We start from the raw sequence: 26875 nt of genomic DNA, 5'->3' as shown, positions 1-26875 counted from the left end.
AAAAAAAATACAGAGTGAGACATCGTCTTCTTTTTTTATCTCTGCTGAGAGTTGCACATGCGCAGTGAAGTCTGCCAGGGGAAAAATATGGTGGCGGACTAGGGAAGAAAACGGCGGCGGAGAATGTCAAAAGTCTGGGATAACTTCACGTTAAACTTAGAAAATAAATTAAATACATGTGAGATTTGTTAAGCGGACTTTGTGTATCATGGAAGTACGTCTGCAATGCTCGAACATTTAAAGAGGAGGCATGTCGGACTTAACCTTATGCAAAATTTCAAAGCTGAAAGTGAAATAAGATCCATTTATAATAATCAGGAGATACATAATCCGATTGGTCAACTAGTCGTTTAATAGTCGGTGACTAATCGACCATCAGAATAGTCATTAGTTGCAGCCCTACTCAAAAGTAGAATATTTTGCAAAACGTATTGTAGTGATTCAAATTAAAATAGGCAAACTATTATATAGTTTCATTATATACAAAGTGAGATCTTTTAAGCATTTATCCATTAAAATTTTGTTGATTAAGTTTAACAGCTTATGAAAACCCAAAAATTAAAATCCCAGAAAATTGGATTACATGAAATCAATGAAAAACAAAAAAGATTGTGAATACAGAAATGTTGACCATCTGAAGAGTATAGTCATGCATATGAACTCAGTACTTGGTTTGAGCCCCTTTTGCATGCATTACTTCCTCAATGCGATGTGGCATGGATGTTATCAGCCTGTGGCACTGATGGGGTGTAATGAAGACCAGGATGCTCCAATAGCAGCATTCAACTCTTCTGCATTGCTCGGTCTCATGTGCCTCATCTTTCTCTTGGCAATGTTCCACAGATTTTCTATGGGGTTCAGGTCGGGAGAGTTTGCTGGCCAATCAAACACAGTAATCTCTTGGTCATTGAACCAGGTTTTGGTTCTTTTGGCAGTGTGGGCAGGTGCCAAGTCCTGATGGAAAATAAAGTCAGTATCTCCACAAAGCTTTTCTGCTGAAGGAAGCATGAAGTGCTCTAAAATCTCCTGGTAGACAGCTGCATTGACTCTGGACTTAAAAAAGTACAGTTGACCAACACCAGCAGACGACATGGCTCCCAAATCAACACAGACTGTGGAAACTTCATGCTGCACTTTAAGTATCTTGGATTGTTGCCTCTCCATTCTTCCTCCTGACTCTGGATCTTGATTTCCAAATGAGATGCAAATTTTGCTCATCAGAAAACAGCTCTTTGGACCACTGCTCTACAGACCAGTTCTTTTTTTCTTTAGCCCAGGTAAGACACTTCTGGCATTGTGTTTTGTTCAGGAGCAGCTTTACAAGAGGGATTTGTCCAGGGTCCCTCTGTGTGGTGGCTCTCGAAGCACTAACTCCAGCCTCAGTCCACTCCTTGTGAAGCTCCCCCACATTTTTAATGGCCTTTTCCTGATGATCTTCTCCAGGCTGCAGTCGTCCCTGCTGGTTGTTCCACCTTTTTTTTTTCCCACACTTTTCCTTTCACTCAAATTTTTATTGAGGTACTTTGAGACAGCACTTTGAGAGCATCCAACTTATTTTACAACTACCTTTTGAGGCTTTCCCTCCTTGTGGAGGATGTCAATGATGGTTTTCTGCACAACTGTCAGGTCAGCAACCTTCCCCATGATTGTGAATTCTACTGAAATAGACTAAGACAATTGTAATCCTCAGGAGTCCTTTGCTGGTGTTTTGGATTAATTAGCTAAGTGTGGCACTTAGAGAATACAACATTGAACCTTTTCACACTATTCTAATTTTCTGACATTTTGATTTTTGGGTTTTAATAAGCTGTAAGCCATAATCATCAAAATAATAAATAAATGCTTGACATATCTCGCTTTGTATATAGTGAGTCTATATATTAGTTTCCCTTCTAAAACAAATTGCTGAAATAAATTATACTTTGCGAATTATTTAATTTTTTTTTGTTTTACTTATAGATGCTACATGGAGGGTATGAGAAGCAAATGTCAAGAAACCCCATGCATAGTTCTCCACTACTAATTTAATCGTTTTCCACTTATATAAACTTTTGATATTATGAATTTACTCTTGAATGGGCGGCCATAAGATGCACAAACTTTTACAACAGAAAAAAAGCCAACATGAGACGAACAATGCGGCTTACCTTGCTGCTGCTGAAGCTGAGGCCTAGTTGTTCCCATCTGTGGACCACGCTGCGGCCCCATGCCAGGATACATTTGCCCTGCATTCGGTGGCATGTTGTGGGGCTGCTGGTGTTGGGGGTGTGGGGCTGATATGGGGGTTTGGGGGGTTCTCTGTGCATGGGTCATAGCATTGGGTGTAGACTGCAGGGCTGTATATCCTGCAACATCTGGAGGCCCAGCTAGTCCTGCGCTTGGGGGTCTGCCCTGTTGAGGAGGCGGTGTTGGGGCTCCCAAAACCCGCATGGGGGACATAGATGAAGGGGAAGGGTAAGATCCCTGAGCTGGGGGGGCAAGGTGAGATTGGGGTTGGTTTTGAGACTGGGGTAGATTTTGGGGGTGCTGGGGGTGGTTTAGGGGGTGCATAGGCTGGCCCTGCTGCCCTCCTTGCTGCTGCATTGAGGCAGAATGGGTCTGATGGGGCTGGGGTTGGTGTGGTGGTCCAGGGGGATATCGCTGTCCCTGTTGCCCTGGTGCTGAACCTGTTCCCTGGTTGAACCGCTGGCCAAGTTGTCCTGGTCCCATGGCCTGGGTGGTGTTAGCATTGACATTAGCATTGGCACCCTGGCCCATCCCAGGTCCTATGGCACCATATTGGGCCTGATAGCCAGGGTACTGTGCACCCCCAAACGGCGCCATGCCCTGTTGATGCTGGTGGGGGTGTGGAGGCTGTCTGGAAGGGGAGTGTGGGTATCGGGGTGTGTGAGCCATGTTGGGGAAGCCCTGGGGTTGTGACTGAGGCTGGGGGTGTCTCATCTGGGATCCTCCCATCCCAACATGTCCCAAGTAGTGAGATGGGTCCTGAGCAGGAGGGGGAGCCATGCTCTGTTGAGGGTAGTGTTGGTTCATGCGAGCTGCACTGGATGTAGGTGGACCTTGCATTCCACCATAATTGCCTTGAGACATCTGGTAGCCTCCCATCTGGTTAGGGCTGCCACCTGGTGGTGCCTGCTGATATGCTGATCTACTCTGCTGTTGTTGGCCCCAAACTCCACCTCCACCTCCACCTCCCCCTCCTCCCCCAGCATCACTCTGGTACCCAAGGTGAGGGTTACTAGGGTTAGCTGGGTTATTATGGTAGTGGGAAGCCATGCCATTCATGGCCGTGTTCACATTTGCAGGCCCTTGGCTAGGACCATTCTGGGTCATCATTCGTCCTCCAGGAGCACCAGACTGATCATATCCTGTGTAGGGGCCAGGGTCGTACATTTGTCCCAATTTAGGCTGTCCAGGGCCAGGCCCAGCACCATGGATCATCCCCTGATGGTAACCCCGATTTCCCTGGTGCTCATGGTTCAGAGAGGGGTTGGTCTGCTGGGCCAGAGGGTTGGCTTGGCCAGGGTTTGGTTGTTGAGGAAAGCAGTCTCCTAAACCATCTAATCCATCTGAGAACAGCCCTGCATCATCCCCAAATAAGCTCAACATCGCTGGGTCCGCCATGGCTGGGTGGTGGGCCCACAGATGGAGGGGGCTGGATGGAGGGATGTGTGTTGTCCAGTGAAGAGCTAATCAGGTAGCTGCTGATTCGAAGCTTTCTACTCCATAGTTATCATCAAAGTTCCTGAAAAGACAGACAAGAAAGACAAAATGTGGAATTAGCTTAGACTCAAACACAAACAGCTGTTTTATACTTCAAATTATGGGATCAAGTTCATGTTTCTGCATCTCAACATCTAAGGCCCTGTTTACACGACAATGTTTCCACGCAAATATTTTTCCTTTGCATTTTGTGTGGAAACAGATAAATAGATGTGCAGCACAACTGCATTCTTTCCCCATCTGGACCCTCGTCATACAAGATCCACTGCGGAAATAATTCCCCTGATGTTGGTCGTATGTTAACAAGAGTTTGCGGGCTGAAGTTGTGTTCTGCATCTCAAAGAGAGCAGCATTTCTCACTGCAGTTATATGCACAGCTAAATTCCAGGCAAATTCATCGTTTTAGGACTGTTACATTAAATGCCAAATTCAAAGACTGCAGCCACTCACTGAATTTGATGCAATTCTGATATTACCATTATGGCTGGGTATCGTCGCTAAATTCCTGAATCAATTAAATTCACAACAGCCTATTTCGATCAGATTTTGATTAAATTTGATTAGATATTGATTCATTTACAGCTAATTGAGCAACACTATCTATTTTTCCTAAATAGACATTCTCAGATGGCTATTTTTATAAAACACTGAGTCCATTTATTTGACTATCAAAATCAGTTATCCAGGAGTAATCAGATTGCTGTAATTATCTGATCTGACACATCTAAATGCATTTCTGAAACACCACAACAATACAGTGTTTCCCCAGATTCAGAGCCAGAAATGCTGTGATTAAAAAACAAAACAAAACAAAAAATCAAGACAGAATCAAGTCAAACATGTCCTGATGAAACTGTTTCATTCAGTGGAGTTGCTCTAAATATTCCTAAAGTTTAGATCTCAGATAACATGATGAAGTGTAATGTTACCTACAAAGAATACTGGATACATTTAAAGCTGAAATACGACTCAGAAATGCCTACAATGATGTAGATTCAGCTTATTCAGATGTGTGCGTTCCTGTGACGACCGTGACATTATCGGTGTAACACCGGAGCAGGAGAAATACTCCATCTGCTCCTCACTGGAGCAAGATGCTTCCATCTCCACCTGCCTGAGAGAATTTTGAAAACTCTCATATTTTTGACAGAAACCTGTGTGTGCGTGCACATGTCTGTGTGCTCACTGCCGTGGACACAGAGAGCAGCTATGACATGCAGTCATGTAAATCAGATAAATAGTATCACACTGTTTACTTTTTGATAAAAGGACAAAGTATAAACCTGTGCTAGAGGAAATGTGACTTTAAAAATAAATCTGACATGGGCATTTAAAGTACGCTAAGGCTCCCGCGGTCTTAGCGTTAGCTGCTAATGTGAGCGGTAGTGTGCTGCAAAATATTTTACAAGTGAATGTAATCCACACTGGTGAATGAATACATCTGAATTTGACATTATCTCGACAAGAGAAGCTCATTTTGGACGGAGGCAACACAGGAAACCAGCTGTGTGCATATGTGCTAAGATCTCGCCAAGCCTCGGCAAGTCACACGAGAGTAGGGTCTTGTTACCAGAAAAGAGGACATTAAAAAAAAAATTAAAAAACAATCCATCTCCAAATCACTAACAGTACATCCCATATAATGGTTAACAGAACTCAACTAAGCATAAAATACTAAACTATCAAGTTTCAGTATCCATTTGATGTCTTAATAAGAATATTTCACCATTTCATAATATTGGTCAGTACAGATGTTGCTTTATCCAAACTAATTTGTCTCAACATTTTAGCAGCCCTATTAGCTGTAAGGCAGAGGTGCAGAGGATAAGCTTGCATGTTTAGAAAGTTAAATCGGTTTTAACCAACACAGGGGGGGGGGATGCAGCCATTGGGGGGGGTCCTCCTTATTCACCCTCTGGGACACACAAACACACATTTCACATTAGCATCCTCCCCCCTTTTCCAAACCCTGCCCCCAACTCTGTTTTACAACCAAACAAAAGAACTTCTTTCTTTTCCAACACACACTTGGAGTCATTGAGTGTGTGTTTTTATGAGTGTGTGTTAGAACAAAGAGCCAAGCAGATGCAACTCTGTTTGAACAGCACCAGCTGCCATCCGGCAAGAAATCAGGCAGCCAACAGGGCAGGGAGCATTTACGTACACCAGTCAGTAGTTAGCTACTCAGTCAGCAACCCATTCAACTGGCTAACCAACCACTCAGTCAGTCCAGGCAGATGTTTGAAGACAAGGGAACTAGCCACCTGCTGCTTTTTTTTTTATTTTATTTTATTTAATTAGTGTTTTAGTTTTTCTCCTTGATAATTTAGGAGAATAAAAATGTAAAGAGGAGGCATACGTTTAATGTTGAGAAAAGTGCATTTCTGTTGTATAATTAGAAAAAAAGATTTAAATTGAACTTTATTCAAGCGAATGGTCGGCCAACGCAATACCCTATTCTGCGTGAGCGAGTGGTTAAAAGGTAGGTGGATCTAAGCATGCATGAATGAGCATGTGTAGTGGAGAACGGGGCAGGGAGGAGGTGGGGGAGGTTTGCTTGTTGCTTCCATACACTGCAAAAACAACACCCAAGCCAACTTGTATCGCTGCAGACTTTCCCTCCCCTCTGCACCTCATTTCTTTCTTCCTCCACAACCCACCCCTCCCTCCTACCATTTTTCCCCTCAGCCACTTATTGGTTCATTACTGAGCACGGCAGGTATGGGGAATGACACATTCATTATTTCCTCACACAAATGCTGTCTGCCCAATAAGTTTCCCTTTTCAATAAATATTTCGTGTCAATGAATTGTGCCCCCACATAATCCATCCTCTCAAATTATGTCCTGTCATTGTAGTAGCAACAGTAACTGAACTGAGCTAGTAGCTTGAGAGAAGCATTAGCAGCTAGCTAACAGACCTATTACTGCACGGATATGGGAAAAGGTGGACAGCATCTAGCAAAACTCGAGTCTTTCACACAGCAATATATTTTTTAAGTATCAGGCATTATTGTTACTGCTAGTGTTTTTACAAAACCATGACTTCACATTCTGCTGCTCCCTGAGACCAGACAGATGTATTCTCCTCAGCTTTACTCAACTGGATAAAACTGATCGAGCTGATTGGTCCATCTGCCTTTCACTCCTTACACCATCTGCTCATGTCAAACTGAATACAAATATCTACCCATCATGTCTCTCAGAACTATTACATACAAACTCAAAAATTATATTACGGTCACCAACAGGCAAAGGCATTAAATGCATGCAGAGATAATTTAATCCAAACATTTGTCAGTATGACAAATGTATAAATATACTGACCCTAATGCACAACCTCTGCTCATATTCTAACATATCAGACTACATTTTAAACAGATTGCTTTAGAATAACTTTTAGAAATGACAAAATTTATCAAAAGTTTTTATGATGGCTTGTGACGAGATCTGTCAAGGTTTTAAGTCCCTGGATTCTTGCGTGCACAACTGCAAGACTTTTCGACCAAAGCTGGAGTTTTAAACCTGTTAGTTCAGCCAAAACTGTACAAAATCAAATCATAACTTAAAGGTTAATTACAGAATCAAGATCTGGTAATGCTGCCTGTGATTGGCTGTAATGTTCCACATGGTTGAGGCGCACAGGAAAAATATTCATGTTGTCACGCCCACAAACAGAGTTCACGTGTATCTGTCTTGTGGACTACAGCGTGTCAAAAAAACAGTTAAAAAAAATGTCTCCGCAGTCAAAAGTGTGACTCCATTTTAGCAAGATTGATGCCAATATTCACCAAAAGGATATTGTGGCTAAGGCTGGCAACACAACCAATTTGATGAAGCATCTTAACGTTCATGGAATCAATTTAAGAGCAGAAAGTTGCTGTGTTTTTTTTAACTGCAGGAAGAGTGGACCACATCTGTCATTCTCTCAGCATTCAAGTCCACCTGTGGATGTTGCGGAGCCAGAGCGGTCTCTTTCAAAACCTGCACCACCAGACCCAGTTTCATCCGAACGTACGGAGGACAGCACTGTCTGGGATTTCAACAGTTAAGTTTATGTTTAGCTAAATTTGGCCAACTTTATGTCTGTTTACTAAAGTTAATGTTACTACAACTTAATAGATGCACCATGATGACTTTAAACATGAACCATATGTTAACTGGAAATCAAAATAAATCAAAATAAATGACACTAACTGATATTAGTTTGTTTAAATGCGGTTATCTATTTGGTCGGCTAGTTAAAGAGCTCAATTAACGTTCAGTTATGTTTATCTTCTCCTCACAGTAGCCTCTGATTCTGTCCACCCTAATGTGTGGAGGACAAGGCCAGTCAGTATGAATCCCTTCACAAAAGCAGAAAAAAGCTTCATGGTGGAAGTAAGTGAACCTAGATGGACATTATTGACCAGTTTAGCCTAGATTATCTCTATCTTAGGTAATGGTTTTTGACTTTTAAAGTAAGCAATAATAATACAACCATACTATTGTTGATGTTTTGTGTTCCATTGTCAATTAGGGAGATGAAAGCCCTAAACCCCAGATATCAGTCCCCCAGAACAGAGTTTTTGGTACAAGCTTTAGCAATAAACACTACACCACTCTTCTAGTTCCAGCTGAGTCCCATGTCTGCTTCACCACTGCTTGGTAAAGTGAAGTGGCTTCACCCTGAAGCTAGCTGCAGCTCACCCAGGAGTAATCACGTCGCCTCAGCCTCCCGAGCTCAGTTTGGAAGTGGAAGCAGGAAAGTTAAGCAGTTATTTCTGTTGGAGTTTTCCCTGATAGTGGAGGCAACAGACCAGAGCAGCATGGTTAATAAACCATCAAAGAAATGCTGCATTTCAGGAGCAAAAAGACCAGATGGAGAGGTGAGGAAATAATCGTTGTTGCTGTGTGTGTGGTGTTTGGTTCACCTGGCAAAGAATCCACCACAGGTTCAACCTCAACATCTCCCTGACCCACTTTCTCATGTACTTGTATAACAATTAAGGGCACTAGAGCCCACACAATGTTAAAAATACATAAAAAAGTAAAAAACACTAGTGTATAGAACACACACATAACACAAATAATATCTCACATTTTTTGGCCCACCATTGGCCCCAGGCCAAATGTAATAGCTGACCCCTGCTTTAGTTGGTCTTCAGTTTCTTTACTTAACATGGCTACATTATTGTCAAAAGTGTTGCTTCTTCTGGAGATAAGAGACCGTGTGAGACATTTTAAGTTAGCTTTCTGTGTTCACTACCACCAACCTTCTCATACACTCATTCACTACACTGAACTATCAGAGTGAGCACTAACCTACAACCATGACAGTTCTACAAATGAAATTAAAGAAAGGGAGAAAAAATAAATAAAATTTGATGCCAATAATCGTAATGCTGAAAATAAACAGATTATCGACATCCTAGATGTGCTCAACGGTAAAGTTACAGTTTTCTGTGCAAATATACTGGGATAAGGATGATGGTCCAATTAAATAGCCAGGTCAAGTTGTAAGCACTGCTTGTGTTGACTGAATGTACCAGCAGCCTGTGATACCGCCTCCCTCTTATTACCCAAGATTCAAAATGCTGGATGTCTACTTTACACTCTCTTACCACTGGGCTCTTCAGATCAGCTAATAAAACCACAAAGCCAGAGCCACTGCCATAGGGAAAAAAACAAGCTCAACATAAATTATCACCACCAACTGGTCTACATCTAGAACATATATATATATGCACAACAAGGCAATGTGATTTTCATACCACAAAATATGCATTTTTATTAATTCACTAAGGTGTGGAACTGAAGGGAGGTATGAGATAACTGTTGCTTGTTATTAAGAATAAACCAAAACTAACTAGGTTAACTTTATTAAATTTGATGGAGTGGACAGCACAAATTAACGGGATGAACAGGCCCATTGAGCTGTGGATTGAGATAACTTGTTAAAACTGCAAATAAGGCATTTGCTTTGGCAGATATTGGCTTTTCAGAGTTATTTTATTTAAAATAACCATTTAACTACAGCCACTTCTGCCACATGTGGATTAACATGGGGATCTGCATCAATGGAAAATCCTAAACTCTCAATAAAAGTTGTAAAAATGGGTAGAAATGCACCACCTAAGGTCCCAGTTATATCAGTCACAAGTCATTTTTCATGTGCAAGATTCAGAACTGGTCATTGACACGCATGTGATGCATGGTGGTTCACATTAAGTGCAGAGCGACAACAAATAGACGGTGTGGAAGCTCTCCACTGTGACTGAAGATAAAGTTTGTAAAAACAAAAATACATTTAGAACAAACCTAAATCTGACAAACTCATTAATGCACAATGAGATCTACTTTATTATTTTACAGATTCCATTTTATTTTTTTCACAAAGTCTGTTTTCTGTCCCCTGTGGCGGTGACCTGCAGCGAAAGGCTTGAGGGCGAGATTTGAACCTGCACGAGCTGAATCGACTAGCTAAAGTCTCTATAGCCTATATGAGCCGTCTGCTCAGCCAGTTGAGCTTAGTGCAACAGAGTAGCTTTTCATTTTTTCTAGAGACACTCCATCGGGTGCGTGTGCGCCACGGCCTCCAGAGCTATTTGCGGCTATTTTAGTCAGTGGTTCGCTTCACTCTCAGCCCCTGAAACGTCTTGTTGCGGCTCTCCATTAAACATACGTGCATAGAGAAAATCAGACACAAAAGTAAAAGCTTCCAGTAATTTTCTAAATAAAAGAATGCAGATTAGCGCTTGCTGAACTATGTTACATCATGAGCCGGGTCCTGGGTCTCAGTGTTGTTTTTTTTCCATCATGGAAGAAAAGACGTTTATCCTGGAAGTGGAGAATCACAAGATTCTTCAATTGTCCTGTGATTTCGTGATCTTGTGGATCTAGCTACTTGCGAGGTCGGAACACAACCGTAGTGCACACGGACCAGGTAGAAATTGGCCGGTAGCATTTGTTCATTTATTGGACAACTTTGGCATTTCTGTGGTCTCTTGGACATCACCGACTTCCTGCCAGTTCAGGTGACGTCACACAGAGGTGAGGCTCCAGCAGACTCAAATACCATGAAAAAGAACTTATATTAGTAGGGAAAGCAAATCACATCATAATATGAGCAATTTCCACGATATTTCGCATTTTACAACCGATTCCGCTTTTCAGTTTCCCACACATAGACCAATGGGTGGCGCAACACCACAGAATCAACTCCAAGTGCCAGGGGTTTTGAAATAAAGAAATTAAAGCTATCATAAATAATGTGTTAACAGGGCTAAATGATTTAGTTGCAATAACATTTTTAAATCATTTTACGCAAGCGTGGTATGACAAGCCCAATACGTCCGCCAATATGTCCGGGAAACACTGCGTTTTTAATGTCAAATTAATTCCATCGCATTTTCTGCATTGCACAAATCATAGGGTCCTAAATCATCATGGTGAAGATGCTTGACATTAAGTGGATAGAGCATTTTTTCCAGACCTTTTCTCCGTCTTCAGCCAACAGCCCACACACACTCATAATACATACATAATACTCAGCCCCTCTGGTCTACATGAACATATATACCAAATCAATATGCTCAGAAACACAGCTTCTTGAATTACACTGTTGCTACCTGGGCATTTTTGTTGCAACATTTGAGCCTTTATAGACACTTAAAGCAACTTTCTCATGAAGTAGCATAGTGAGGAACTGAAGACAATGAGAAAGAAAAGCATGAACCATGGCATGCTTCAAATTTGTGAACATCTTATTTTCCAAATAGAAGTTGCAATGAATTAAATGCCGTCTCAAGAGTGCAGCAACCAGGCAGCTGACAAGGATAAATGTAGGAAGCAAGACGGGCACGACGAAAGCATTGTGTTGCTTTGTAATGATGCGCATATATACTGCTTAAAGTACATTTTTTTTATACAAAAAGACAGCACAATCAAATATCACCATCAAGTTTAATCAATTAAAAAGATCTTGCCATCATCCTTTTTGTCTTGTTACCGAGGTCTTTGGCAGTTTAACCTTAATAAAATATCTGCTGTGGTTCAACTTTAGTGTGATTCAGTAGAAACATATAAAGATAAAGTAGTGCATTTAATGTTGGGATTATAAACCCTGTGTTCAGATAATATATTACAGTGTATGCAGAAGCTACAAAACAGTACTATGATGCAATTCAATCACTACAGGAAAGAGAGAAAAAGTTTCACCATGTGTGGCAGGTGAGTAATTGGGTGCAATTTCACATCCTTTGTAGCAAGCTACCATGAAGGCAACTGATTTCCTGTCAGCTGTCTCAGATGCACACTACATTAGAGCTTGAATTATACAATACTAAATAAAAGCAACTCTATGAGCACTTTGAGGCTACTGTGTGCGTGCACAACAGGCTGGAGGATTTAATGATATCACAGCTGTAGTTAAAAGAAAAAAGGCAAGGGATGGTAGACTCATTCACCTTGTTTTTGTTGTTTGGCCTTTAGATGTTAGCATGCCACGCGATAAGAGATGCATATAAGCTTGGCCAAAAACCTAGACTCATTTTGTCCCATTTCACCTCTTTACTGCCATTTTCCATCAGTTTCCCATTGAAACTTGATTTAGCCATGGAAAGAGATTAGACCTCTGCTCTCTTTTGGCTTTGTTTTCTTAACCACTTCCTCTGTCATTTCAGCGTCAACTTGAATTCTTGTCTTTTTTTTTCTTGGCAGTAAACACAGTCATGCATACATGCAAACACGTGAATACTTTGGCACGGACATCCAGCTGCTGAGGGAATTAGGTGAACAGTCAGTTTGCAGGTTTAGATGCCAAATCTCAACGGATGTGGCGTTTAGCCCTCCATGATCTGCTGCAACACATTCAAAAGTAGTAAGGCCTCATCCACACTAACAACACAAATATTTAAAATTATGTTGATTTTGGTTAAGTGTTCTAGCACAGTGCTATACTGGCAGCTGTATTCTGGGCCAGTTAAAACTATATTTAAGAGCACATATCAGGTAATGTTCAAGATCAGGCAACAAACAATTTAACTTTATAACTTTACCCAAGCAACTAAATCTGAAGTTTAGTCTTGTCATCTGATAAGCCTTCATATGTTGGACTATAAGGCTCATATTTCAATTTTTCCAACAGTACCTGTAACAGCACATCCACACAGTCCTCTTGTACAATAAGCAGAGCTGCCTTAGTCTGAATATGGTCTCCATCTGTCTTTAATCACTCATTGTGTATGACAATATTGGATGACAAAGCAAGAGCTCTTATTAATCGGTTTACAGCACACAACTTCACAACTATCACATAGCGCCTTTACAGAAAATTGTGCCCTTTTTTGCTTGCACTTATAAGCCCTGACAAAAACAACAACTTTATATCTACATAGTTGCCCCAACTAAAGCATCTCCATCAGCCGACCTAAGTTGACCTCATTAACACAACACTGTATACATTATGACTTCAACACCTTTAAATTTATATTAAAACAAATGCCCTAAAAATCTGCAAGAAACCAAACAGGCATTAAGTTACGATCAAACTAACGCTGAGTAATAAGACATTACGTGGCTACAGATGATTGTAGACAAACAGTGGCTGAAAAAAACGACAATAAAGTTGTAACTTTAATAAAAAATAATGCAACAATATACTGCCTCAAGCTCATTTACAATGTTCAGCTCTAATTAAACCAAACACTTCAATAATGATGGGACTCCTTAAAAGCTAAATTAGTGATCTGATCTTTGACTGTACAGATGACTCAAACAGAACACATGATCAGAAGAACAGCATCAAATAAAAGGATAAACTTGCATCCACTCTGACATGGTAAACTACTGTCGCAGTGAACCAGTTAGGCCAGTGGTTCCCAACCTATTTTCCTCGGAGACCCCCTTCTTGCATAAAAAGCTATAGATCCCTGCTCCAGTCAGTTCTGAAACCATGCTTATTTTTATGCTTTCAAACGTGAGATTCTCACCATAAATAATGTTCCCCTGTCTTTCAACAAAGGCAAAGTTAAATTAAATTAATAGAGCCTTACTTTTTTTCTTAAAATAGGGACAATGTGCGGACATTAATCACAAAGGCTCTTAATGTTCAAAGCCTCAGGGACCCCCTGTGGTCTTTGGGGGACATGAAGCCCATGAAACAAAACAGCAACAAGACAGACCACATGGATTTTATATTGTGTAACTATTGTAAACACTACTCATCTATAAATCAGTCTGATGAAAACTATTTAAAAATTAAAACTTCAACAGGAGGGTCTGCTTGCCACCACGTTTCTCTTGCCTGCTGTCTTCAGTTAAAAAAAAAAAAAGACATTCAGGATGGACATTTTGTCCAGTGACTGCAAGCTTTACTGTGTCACAAGCAATTGTGCTTTTGCTCTATTCAATCAAAGTTTGGACAGCTCTGTTATTTAATAATGCCATCTCCAGATCCTAAAAGAAGGATTTCCAGACTGTCCATGCTTATTTGTTATGGTTTACTTCAAAACAAAGTATTGGGCAGGTCACTGTGAAGGCATTTCAACTGCTAAGTTTGTTACCAGCAGCATAAATTACATCCAACAAAACTTACAGAACTATCCAGCAACAGAAAGTGAGGCTCTGACAAGTGAGAGCTGCTGTATGCGGCTTCAAAGATCATGTTTATGTTTTAAGCATTTACAACCTGTGCATGCTCAACCTCTAAACAACTAGAGTTAGTCTAACACGAGATGACTCAATAACTAACACTATAACCAATGAGAAAAAACAGATTAAACGGATGCTCAAACTCTGATTAACTGCCTAAACACAAATTAGTCATTTAAACTGTGTCATGAAATGAAAAAGAAGTTCACATGAGTTTAAGGTGATAGAAATGCTTCCTTAACACAGTGTAACTGCTATAAAATGGGGCAAAGCTGAGGAAACTATTTACTTTTCAGAACAAAGCTTACAAGTAAGCTTTACATGATAAGATGAAGCCATGATGTTGGACTGTATGAAGTTGTAGACTGAAATGAATGTCAACATGACAAAATACTAAATGTTTGAGGAATATCACATTGCTTAATGAATTTCTTAATGAATTTACAATGTCCTCGTTTTCAAGGCGTTTGTTTAACCAACAACATAAAACAGAAATATTTTCTTTATAATCCTAAGTATTAAATTATTCCTTTTTCTGGGAAAAAAAAACAACATACATCAAGGGGTGACAAAGCAATAATAATGAGTTTAAGTTAAAGAGTTTTAGAAGGGGCATTTCCTTTGATTTCCTGTGTGTTGTCACTGCAAGCAAAAGTATGTCCCAAAATAAAACTTGAGATACCGTATCATGACTTTGACCTTGAAGTGACGGCAGTTTCCACTTTAAAGCATACACAGAGGAAATATGAAAAGAGTTTAATTCCGTTTCTGCTGGAGGAGCATGTGAAAATAATTAACTACTCCAGCTCACCTGAAACCACAAGTAATCACCGAGCCGTTCTAACACGATAGTTTTAGCTGAGTTGATAAATGAACTTGCGATCGCCAGCCAAGCCGAGGAATTCACACAGACTGTGCAGATCTGTCAAACCACAATTATCGAGGCCACCCGTTCAGCCAAGCCGAAACCGCAGAATATCACTGCCAAGTTAGTGCAACTGAATGGCCTCTCTGGCAGTCAGCAGCAGTGTTGCATTAGAGACGGACCTTCAATGAACAGAAACTATATTTAAAAAAAAACAAAACAAAAACACACACACACCTGATGTCTAACCCGATGACCATGTTTTCATATGTTATTTCTTAAATGTGTACTGAATTTTCAATGCATACATAAAACGCTATAAAGATCCACAAGTCATCTTGTTTTATTAATTGCAAGTTTTTTATGCACTGTTTCCCAGTTTTGCCATAGTCTATAAGTCACATATTTCCACAATCCAAATCCTACATCAGGTGATCAACTGATAAGCTCTTCAAGTCAAGAGTGAAGACTTGATAATGACGTCACCTGCTGTAAACTGGAATGAAAACCTGCAAGCATTGAGCCTTTCATGGCACACCTTGCCTTTTTCCTCTTAATGTGAGCGCTGTTTGTTTTCTACTGTCATTATTTTTTGCAATATTAGTCTCACCCAAGACAAGTATGTTTGACCAAAAAGCTCCAAATCATTTGGTGTATTGCAGTGTATGTCTGTGGTGAAGGAAGGAAGAAGGGAGGGAGATTAGCCAACAGCAGCTCAACGCAGTCCTGTCTGTGCTGTCGACAGTTTGGCAGCTAAACTGTCTGTAGCCTCCAGGCTTTACTACAGGCTCTGCCATGTCAACAACACCATGTTTCCTCTGAGACAGACAGACACAGACAAACAAACCCAAGCCAGAGAAACTAACTACAACCAGAGCTTAGCAGACCCAACTGAACTAGACACCTGAAAAAGTGAGCGATTTCCCTCTTCCTCTGGAGGACACGTGTGCTCCCACCCACTTCCATTACCACGAGGATCTAAGCCACTATAATTTATACCTTTGTTCCCAAATGGAGGACAGCATGCAGGAGCTGGCTAGCTGTGTGTGTAATTATGCTCAAGTGAGGGGATGCAGGGCCGTGTGTTTGGGGCTGGGATTTGAGGCCCGGAAGGAAGGAAGAGAGAAAAGGAGGTGGTGGTGGTAAAGGGAGGGGTGGGGGGATCAAGAGAGCAAAAGAAGAAAGAAAGAAGCAGTGAAGCTAGAGAATATCTGGTTATTTTACGCACCGCTGCTTTGTTAATGGACAGTGTGTGTGCAGTGTGTGTGTTTGGGGGAGGGGGGTGGACAGCGGGGGTGGGTCAGCAGGAAAGGGCTGTGTTTATCCAATCTGTTCCCTGCCTTTACCATGTGGTAGGAAAAACCACTGGCCGGCTCTCAGTCTGATCCCAGAGGACATGGAAGCAGAGAGACAGAGAGAAGTAGGCCACAGGAGGTGGCCGAGGAACCTGCTAGTGGAGAGAGCAAGCAAGTGTGAGCGTGTGTGGTTGCGTGTATGCGTGTGCATGTGCTCACTGAGCTTAAGAACCTGTTATGGGGTTTCTGAAACTGACTCTAGTCTCTGGAAATCACTCGTTTAAGTGAATGTCTTAAAGTGGGCGATGCACTGAAGATCTCAATGTAAAAAAAGCACAAAACTGATCTAGTATGTGTTCCGTTAAATTAGCATTTCTATGTTTAACACTTAAAAACCATCTAAACTGATGAAAAAGACCTTTTAATAATGTTCAAAAGCTAACATCCCTAAGTATTTTAACACAATAGAAGGAAATACATATTACGATTATATATTAGGAAAACGATGAGATAAGCAATTTATAAACAGAAACTTTAATATAAAATGTTCATTTAAAGCACATTACACTGCACTCCACTTCTACTCCTTTGCATACCAGTAAGCTATTGAACATGCACCCAAAAAATGCTAGACCCTCCAAAAAAAACACAAACAAAAAAACTTACAAGCTTGATAGGGGAAAGTTATTTGTAAATTACTGAATTTAAAAAATTAATTTTCCAGGCTTCTTCACAACTTTTAATACTCCTAGGAGTTTAATTTTGGACAAGTGGACTTCTTTTCTCGATTCTTCAAAACATTTAATCTCTCATCTGAAAGAGGTCTTAGGACTACAATGACCCGGATAACCGAGACTCTACACTGACAGTTACAGTGTGCTACAGCTTCTGCTGTGAACTGAGTAGGTAAACATTCAAATTTGTCCATAATTCTTATACAATCACAGATGTCAAACTCCAGTCCTCGAGGGCCGCTATCCTGCAGGTTTTTGTGGTTTTCCTGCTCCAACACCTGACTGAAATTAATGGGTCATTGTGAAGAAGATGACAATAAGTTGTAACCCTGTTGTTGGCTGTTGTAACCCTAAATGAAGACTAAAAATCAAACAGTTGCAGGTGACTGGAAAATTGTTGCTCAGTAATGCAAATGATTTGGCCATGAGTTACCGGCTTTGGGGAAAACCCTGCAATTTTTGTCAAATGACAGAGCTTTCAAATCTATGGGATTGATCACTTAATGTGAATTAAAAAAGCCAATAGCTGCTCTGTCTCCCTGCTCTGAGCTAGACGAAAGACTTTGAAAACATTTCTGCACACCAAACACAGCAGGCAGGACTTTCCTGATCCTCAGTCTAGATCTACTTTTTTTTTTTTTCTTTTTAACATAAAATATTAATCAGAAACTAATTTTGAAAGAATTGGTTACCATCACGAATTTCCCAGAAACTGAAAAAAACTAAATCAACTTAAGTATTCAACAGAAAACAGAAGGCTCACTAACAGTGAATATAGACCATGCTCCTACACCCACTCCTGCCTTATCAATCACTGCTATTGACATGGCCTTCTAGACCAATGGGGCAGGCCGACCTGAAGTGCATCCCCAGAGATTGGTCAGTTTTCCTCCCTGCTCCGCCTGCCTGACTGCTAACAACCAATTAACTGCCAGACTCCTTCCTATAAAGATGTGGGATAACTTCCCCCCTGGGACGTACACACACACCCCTCTTTTTCCAGAGACTCTATATTCCACAGGATTAAAAGTCCTTCCATTGCAGGTTTGGGTTACAACTACAGCTTAGAAGGCTTTTTTTTTTCCCATAGCAAGATGATAATCAAGCTGCTGCCATTTTACACCACTTAAGCTCCCGAGTATTGGGAAAAAAATGCAAAATTATCTCCAATCAATGTAAATAGAACTTTTTAGAAAAGGTTTGGATTTATTTATATACTCTAAGGGAATTCATTTTCCCGGACATGTCCTTAACTATATTCTTTTTCATCCGTCTTTCTCCTCTTTGACCTACCTCCATCTTCCTAACTGGATGTTGATTCCATAAAAAAAAGCAGCTCTTAACCTTTCAACCACGTGGATCACTTATTAGAAAGGATGACAGAAAATTCTGAGATCTAGAAGGGTGTGTAGGTGCCACATAAGAGCCATAAAACAACAGCAAGCATTAGAAAACTGATCAAATATTTTTGTAACGCTGACTCCACTTTTTAAGTGATGGGATTCAGTAGCAACTGTTAACACAAAACTCCCACATATTTCTAAGGAGAGTCCTTGCTATCCCAATAAGCTTTGCTTGTTTGTTTCCCAGTTACAGCAGAGTTTGTGACGAGTAAAAGGATGAAGAGAAAACAGGATATGCCACATATCTACATCAGCAGAGGTCAAAGACAGATTAAAAGGAACACACACACACACACATATGGGTCAAAGATGTACTTGACAAGCCGTCTCCTCCAACACACAGAAAACACGTACAGCCCACACACAAATACTTGAGCAGTATTTATGCCAGTCTCTCTTCTAGGCACAGCACTTGGTCCAGAAGGCCCTCGCTGCAGGAGGATGATGGGGGTGGGGGAGGCAGGCACAGAGAGCGAGACAGGTGAGAGGGATGAGAGAGCAAGAGAGACAGTGATGACACTCAGTTTTGAATGTCACCACGGTGCTAAAGACCCCCGCTAACCTTTTGGCTGCAAATGATAGGACTGGAAGGGAGGGAGGGAAGGAAACAACAGCCAGGCAAAGCTGGGGAGCAAAAGAGATGGAAAGGGTGACAATGAAGAGTAGAAAAGAGGAGGGAGGCTCAAGCTTGAGCAGAGAGTGGGTGGGTGGAGGTGGAGCGATAGATGGCAAAGATGAAAGAGATGGAGGAAAACAACAGCACCACTTCTCATCTCTGCTAACAGTGCTGCCATCCATGGCACATGATGATAGGAGACAAAATGGCCACCTTAAACACCAGTGCTCTGGATCAGACACACAACACCACCCTTTTAACACTAAACAGTGCAACTGCATCACACCACCTGGTGCTACCTGACGAACAGACTGAACAAGCAGCTTAGTACTGGCCTTTAAGAGTGGCATCCACCTTCATAATGCATTTTCTGACAGGTGAGAGTGAAGATTGTGTTTTGTAATTACTTTCAAGCTTGACCAGAAAACAAACTGTTGTGTGAAGACTGTGTGACAAAACCTATAATGAACTCCAGCAATAATTATTTTAACTTTCTCTGACGCAGGAAGCTGTTGCTGGTTATGAGTATAGTGAAAATCACCTGTTCAGAGATGTTTTCCCATTGACCTCCAACTTCATCTCCCAGCTTAGGAGTGATAACAGTGTGCAGACCTTTCAAGCAAGCCTCTGTTAGATTCTACAGTCACTTTTCCAGTCAGGCTGCAAAGACAAGTGGTCTAAGAAAAATCTTTTTTTCCTCTTTGCTGTCTTTCTAAAAATTTACAATGAGGCCTGACAGCAAAAGCTCTTGCAGATGAAGCCTCTTGTGCAGGGCTCTCAAATGCAACCAAAAATGTGTTAAGTGCAACTAATTTTTTTGTTAGTCGCACTGGTGCGCCTAACATTTTTTTAGGTGTAGGTGAAGGACTTTAATTATCTGAATATCTGTCTGCATATTCTGTGTTCATTCCCTCCTTTCCTGAGCTCAGAGAAGAATAATAATTGTGATAAAAAATAATAAAAAAACAGGAAAAAAAGGGGTGGATTCTCATCAAATCAATATATTTTTTTTTAACAGTATAAACCTTTTCTAGAGGAAAAGAAACCTGAAATAATTTCTGCTTTAACTTGGTGCTGTTACGACTGAAGTAAATAGGCTAAATATGAAAAAGATTAAAAGTAAATCCAGAGGAGGGACATTTGCCAGAGACAGCACAGCCTCATGAGCCATTTCAAAGTTGAAATGTTTAGTTTCATTCAGTTCAGTACAATTTTACTTTTTACAATGCTTTTCCCCCAACTTAATATTCATGCTTTAATTAAAGAATAAAAAGAAAGAAGCATTTTTCTAAACCTTATTGTCACGATAACTAAAATAACTATGTGTAATGATCAGAAGACAATCATCAAAATCGATTAAATGAGCTGCTGAGAGTGATGCTGTAAAAATTGACGTGCACCAGTGCAACCAAAGCAAAAGGTTATTCTGGAGCCCTGCTCTAGTTGGAGTACAGGTGACTGTTGAGAATCAAGAAAGCTGCCATGAGAGGTCGATACAAGTCGAGGGGGGCATAAAGCACATATGGAAGTTTTGGGGACATCTCCCTTGTAAAGCCTTTTGTGGCAGTGTTCATTTTTTGTCAGTAAGCTCATAAATGCTGCAAGGATGGAAAGATTTACATTTAAGGATGCATGCCATTGGATTTGTCAGAATACCTGCAAATATTTTCCAACCAATTTTGGTTGATTGCAGGTGCCGATAAGACTAAATGTACATAGTGGATTCAGGAAGGTAGGTTTTTTTTAACTTATGTGCTGATATCTTTGTGCATCTTTTTTTTTTTATTACATGCTACATTAAGTAATATTTTTCATATAGAACACAGAATCCATACAATGTGGCCAATATCTTATTGACACCTGAAGAATAAATAACACATGGTTAGCATGGTAGAAACATTTATCCAAGCCCTTTCACCTCACACTGAGGGTGTAAAAGTGTATTAAAGCTGGAGAGTATTGACCTTACAAAGGAACTGCTCTTTTCCTCTTTGTGGTGCAAATAAACATCAGTGAAACAACTTCTAACACCTAAATGAAGTAAGAGTGTGAGTGGGTGCTAATGCTTCAAGTCAGACACAAATCACCTTATCAAAGTGGGCACGGGGGTGACGGTGAAACTGTCATTTTGATTGTTAACTTCCTTTCAGACTCCAGAGGACAAATATCCCAGTCATCCATCACAGCCCTCCAAAACAGTCTCAAGCTCAAAAGGTAACTGACTTTTAGAAAAATTTTTCTCAAGTGTAGCATATGCCTGTTATGGTCCCAGGGTGGGCATGGGACAGTATTAGCTATTAATATTGCAAAAACACAAAACAGACAACTGTCAAAATTAATAATCTGATAAAGTAACCAGCCATGCCACAAAACTAACAAGCAAACTGGACTGAAGACAAGTGATTGCAGTCAGAAAATAAATTTAGAAACCAGCAAAAAGTCCTATGACGAAACTTTAATGAAAAGCACACACAAGAGTAACATGAGAGGAGTTGAACTAAAACAATTATTTTCAGCAGGACAGGGTGTTGTCAGGTATTAATTTGCTTTTTTTGACTCCCAGTAGGATTACTTCTAATTTCTGGCCGTTCATACACACAAAACCATATGTATGCGCCCTTTCTTTGTACACGCCCCAAAGTTTGGACCCATTATTCCAAGTCTTTCCAAGCCAGCATGAAAAGAAAGTGTTGGTTAAAATGTCAATAGAAGATGGCACTTCCAAGAGTTTTCAGATAATCAACACTGACCAGACTTGTGATTCATAGGTCAAAACAACAGGGAGCAGCTTCTTCAAAAACATGACAAACTGATGGACATGCACAAACAAGGTGCCTTTTTAATTCCTCTAAAACTAAAGTTAGTGCCCCACCACAGCAGCAAAATATTGCAGTCAGTGGAACCTTATAAATTAGATATTGTACAACCAAGAGAGAAGAACGGGAATCAGTGTAAGGACATAGCACTGTAAATTTAATTGCATCATTCGGTGAAATTTCAATTAACTGTGGTATCTTAATGCTGTGCTTCATAGAACCTGAGTCATTTTGCTGCAGATGGTCCATTTTTTATATTTTAAGCCAAACACAACATAAAATAGCAGGGATTTCCCTGCACATATAAAGCACGTTTTAGGAAATCCAGCTTACAATAAGTCCAGTGTTAAAGAAACTTACATTTTCAGGCACTGGAATTAATCAAACTTGTCAATCTGATATTCTACAGCAGTGGTCCCCAACCCTGGTCCTCAAGGCCCACTATCCTGCAGGTCTTCGATGTCTCCCTGTTGCAGCACACCTGATTCAAATGAATGGCTCATTAGCAGATTTGTGCAGAGCTTGTCACAGAACCATTTAATTTGAATCAGGTGTGTTGCAGCAGGGAGACATCTAAGATCTTCAGGATATTGGGCCTTGAGGACCAGGGTTGGGGACCTCTGTTCTACAGTATGAATGATCCCTGGGCCCATCAGCTATGAATAAAACAAGCAACTTCAAGATCAGCAGAAAAACTTCAGAAAAAGTTAACTCAGGTATAAATAAGGATTTCAGAAAAGTAAAAACACTTATCTGCTTCATCAAATATATTCTCATACTACTTAAATCTGATCAGGATGTGATTATATATATATCAAAAGTTCCAGCTTGGTCCGAATGAGCTTCCCCTTTAACAAACCATGGCAGTCTTGCAGCTGATGGGGGAAGACTGCCTCAATTCTAACCACAAGAAAAGAAAGAACGGGAGAGAGACCAAATAGTGCTGAACATCTGTTGTGTGCTCTGTGTGTGTGTGTGTGTGTGTGTGGTCGGGGCCTCTTATCTCTCCCTCTGTGGCCCGCTAAACATGACTAGCTGCCATCTTGGCTCAAAGACACAAGGTGGTGGGGGTAGCTGCTCCTGGTTCGTTGGCAAACAGGAGCCAGACAAATAAGAAACCTGCACATCAACATCGAAAGCGTCATAATGAATACATTTACAGCGTGCGAATAAACTGCCGTGGTTGTGTAAAAAAAAAATAACCGTTTTTTTATTTATTGGTGTTTTACCGATGTTTTAACGCTGGCAGAGTTGCGTGAGAGCGGCAGGGTGATCATTATGCAAGTTGGCCGATTACAGGACGCATAATGGAGAAAGATTGCAGGATAGCGGAAAACACACGCAATAAAGTCAAACTGTGCTGAATTAAACAATGTAACCGTTTCTTTGTACGCCATAAACAAGAGATGCTGCAAACAGGGTGAAATACAATAAGACCGGCAGGTGTTTTGGGCTTCGTTTTCTCCTGTCCACACCGAGTAACAAGTGTAGCCGTAGTGGTTACCAAACTTGGTTCACCGGACTCAACGTAACAAACAAGCATATTACAAAAAAAGCAAAACGCATTAAAGACTGAGGGACTATAGTAAACGTTCACTTTGTGTAATATATATATATATATATGTTTATTAAAAACTCAACAAAAAGTAAAGCGAAAGGTGCGCAAAGTTATTTTCGGTGCTAAAGAACAACAGTGAGCGATAACCGCCCCGAGCAGGTTAGTAGCTAGCTCGAGGGGGCTCATAAATGGTCTTCGTCCACACACAATAAGGATGAGAGCTGGCTAGCAGGCTAGCTGAACTTCTGTGTCCCAACGCTGGGCCAACCTCCAGCGGCTAGCACGGCTAATTAGCCTATCAGCGGTATTTCGCACGTCGTTCCGGACCAGGGAAAGGTCCGCTCATCTCGGTTTTTATTTCTACAAAATACTTTCTACTATATTCCAAAACTGTCCAGAGACAACGCAGACCCTTTTAAACGATGAAAACTGTTTTGGTGATGTAAAATCTTTTAGAAAGAATGTAAAATACACGGTTTTATGGAATGACCGCCTGGCCTCACAGCTCCCCCCCTCCTCTCCTCCACTGCTCTGTCCCTTCCGTCCAATAAAACTAGCGACTACTACAAACACTTCACTCTGTCCCTTTTACCATAAAACAAGTACTCTGAACAAACACAACTGCGATCTAAACTTTTATATTCAAATATTTAATTCAACTCGTGCCAAACGATTTGGGCTTTATCTGCCAAGTGTTCTCCGATGGGAATCTCCCTCAGAGAGCTCCGCTCATTCAGTAGGCTAGTGACTCACCTCTACGCTCGAGCCACCTCGTGTCTCCTGGAAGCTTGAACACAATTAGCTAACAGTGCTAACAGTTACACTTTAAAATGGGATTAGGTCTGCATTTCAAATTACAAAATCTAATAAGTTGTCAGTGAAAATACCCCCAAAACAGCGAAGCTCCCCGTGCTGTTCTGGAAATTTTTCTTTCCACTTTTCAACTAACTAATGGGACTGTGCGACTGTGTGAGAGCGATGCAGCGGGTGAGCTAAACTTGCTATTGTTAGCATGTCGGCATGGCAGCTACATAGACCTTCAATGACTTTCTGCGTAAATGAGAAAATAAATCAGGAGCTGAACTATCCATCACTCCAGAAAATAATCTTTCCAGTGAGTTAGTCCTGTGGGACATGCCCGTCAGGTTTACAAGCACAACTCGCACGGTGGATTAGAGTCCGATTACGGTTGAAAAAGTATGGAAAACTTCATATTCAGAGATAATATAGACGGGTTTAATTTTAAACCGACCTTTCCGGTTAAACATTATACTCGTGCTATAATCAGCTCGAAAAAAATCCAATAAAATGCACTCCCTAAAAGGGGCATCTGTTAGCTTACCCAACAACCTCGGTCACTTCGGGCTTTATATCAAATCAACTCCTGGTTAGTAGGGTAGTATCTCCGTTTGCTTGGAAAAAAAGATCCACCGTGGTCCTTTCAGTTTAAAATATAAATAAACAGAGGAAAAAAGTTCTAGCTTTTTGTTTTTCATGAAATATTTCTCCGGTGTGTCTCACATCCGCGACCTCACCGACTAGTGTGCGTTGCTCTTCTCTCCTTTGTGTTAATTTCACTCAAATCGAGTTTAATCCGATCGATCCCTCGGCTGGTCGCGCTCCCGAGTCCTCCCCTCCAGACACTCGCTCACCTTCCTCGGCCAGGGGGGGCGCGCTCCCGAGGACCTCTCATACAGATAAACAGGCGGCGTGCGCGGTCACTGACCCCACCGTACCCGTGTTACGCTCTCTGTGAATTCTTATTTGGGGGGTTAAAAAAAGGGAGAAATACAAGGGCGTCAGTTCGACTGCTGTTTCAGCGTGTTACTTAGAAAGAGATTGTCTTAATTTTTGTAAATTAAATTTTAAATGAAAGTAGGTGATAAAACAATGGCAAGCAGAAAACGGAAAGCTCAGTTTATCATTTTACATCAGTAAACGGGGAAAAGGTTTAATGGAGTGCATCACATTGCACTCTTTTGATTGTAAATACACCAAAAAGTGAATGTATTGAAAGTAAATAGTGAAATCTCTATGCTCCTATGCTTTGCTTTACATCTATTTCACTGTTAAATATATCTAATTTTGGTCTCTGCTGCTCTCTGTGAGTGACTAAGAATCCCCTAAACTAAAAATGTAATTTTAAAGGGGACACGATAAGAGTTAATTCCTTTGATGCAGCAGATAATCATGTAAAGGTTCACATCAACAATTATCAGTTACATCTTTGAATATTTTTTGTTAAGCCAACCAAAACAGGGAATATAATGTTCATTTTTGCTTGCTGATTATGATTTTACATAGTCTATTGTGACAAAAACACCTAGAATATGTCTATTTAATCATTAATATGAACATAATTAATGTACAGCTCTGAAAAATATCAATACACAAGGATTTACTTCTTATCAGTTATTCACACATGCATTTTCTGAGCCTGGAAAAGTTGATTTAAATGGAAACTGCAGCAATTTTACATATCAAAGTCTGTTTCCAGGTGTAATCACACTCTACTGTACCTAGAGTTTCAGAAAGTTGTGAGATCCTTTTAAATTATGCATATTTTCTTAGGTTTCTCATCTATTTTCAAACAGCTCTCCACAAAGGGAAAGCAAAGTTTCTGGGGTGTTAATTTGTTTGATATAAAAGGTTAAAATGTTGTTTTTATAGAAGCTTTGAGACACTGCATACTTGTTTAAATCACCTTTTACAGCAGCCAGGTTGGATGTGAGATGACAGGGTATTGCCATTGTTTATTTATTTTGTGTCTGTAATTTTAGCAAATTTAACAGAATGAGGAATTTACATAAGCACTGTGATTCATTTACCATCCTGTTCATGTACCATCCCATCAGTACCATCCCTACAGTGAAACACTGTGGTGGCAGCATCATTCTGTGGGGATAGTTTCCTGCTTTAAGGACCTGGCAAAGAAAAAAGGAGAGATGAATAGAGAAAAATATAAATCCATAAATCCTGAGTGTAACCTTTTCCAGAAAATCTTAAATGAGGAAAGATTTTGAAACAAAGCACGATAACACTGGATAGAGCCAACAGGAATGGCTTTGGAAAAACTGTGCTGAAACTCAAATGGAATCCATTCAGAGTTTGGACTGAAGTAGGAGACACTTTTAAAAGAAAGGTGTGCCAAACTTACAAAATTCCCAGGAGACCTGAGGCTACACCAGCACGTGTAGATAGATGAAAAAATACTTTTACAATTAGACACAATCA

At 40.6% G+C, this 26875-nt stretch overlaps 1 protein-coding gene across 1 annotated transcript in view; it reads right to left on the bottom strand.

Annotated features, from left to right (window-relative positions):
• The window catches only part of chd7 (chromodomain helicase DNA binding protein 7), a 74570-nt gene extending 49292 nt beyond the window's left edge, over positions 1-25278 (bottom strand). The window contains exons 1-2 of the mRNA XM_041991783.1: positions 24984-25278; positions 2148-3745 (exon numbers count right to left, since the gene is read on the bottom strand). Of these exons, the coding sequence (XP_041847717.1) occupies positions 2148-3624 (1477 nt within the window). The 5' untranslated portion in view covers positions 3625-3745; positions 24984-25278. The remainder of the gene's footprint in view (positions 1-2147; positions 3746-24983) is intronic.
• Positions 25279-26875: the final 1597 nt, after the last annotated feature.

The sequence above is a fragment of the Melanotaenia boesemani genome, chromosome 8 (assembly GCF_017639745.1).
Source record: "Melanotaenia boesemani isolate fMelBoe1 chromosome 8, fMelBoe1.pri, whole genome shotgun sequence".
NCBI lineage: Eukaryota > Metazoa > Chordata > Actinopteri > Atheriniformes > Melanotaeniidae > Melanotaenia > Melanotaenia boesemani.
This window is presented reverse-complemented; position numbering and strand designations above follow the sequence as displayed.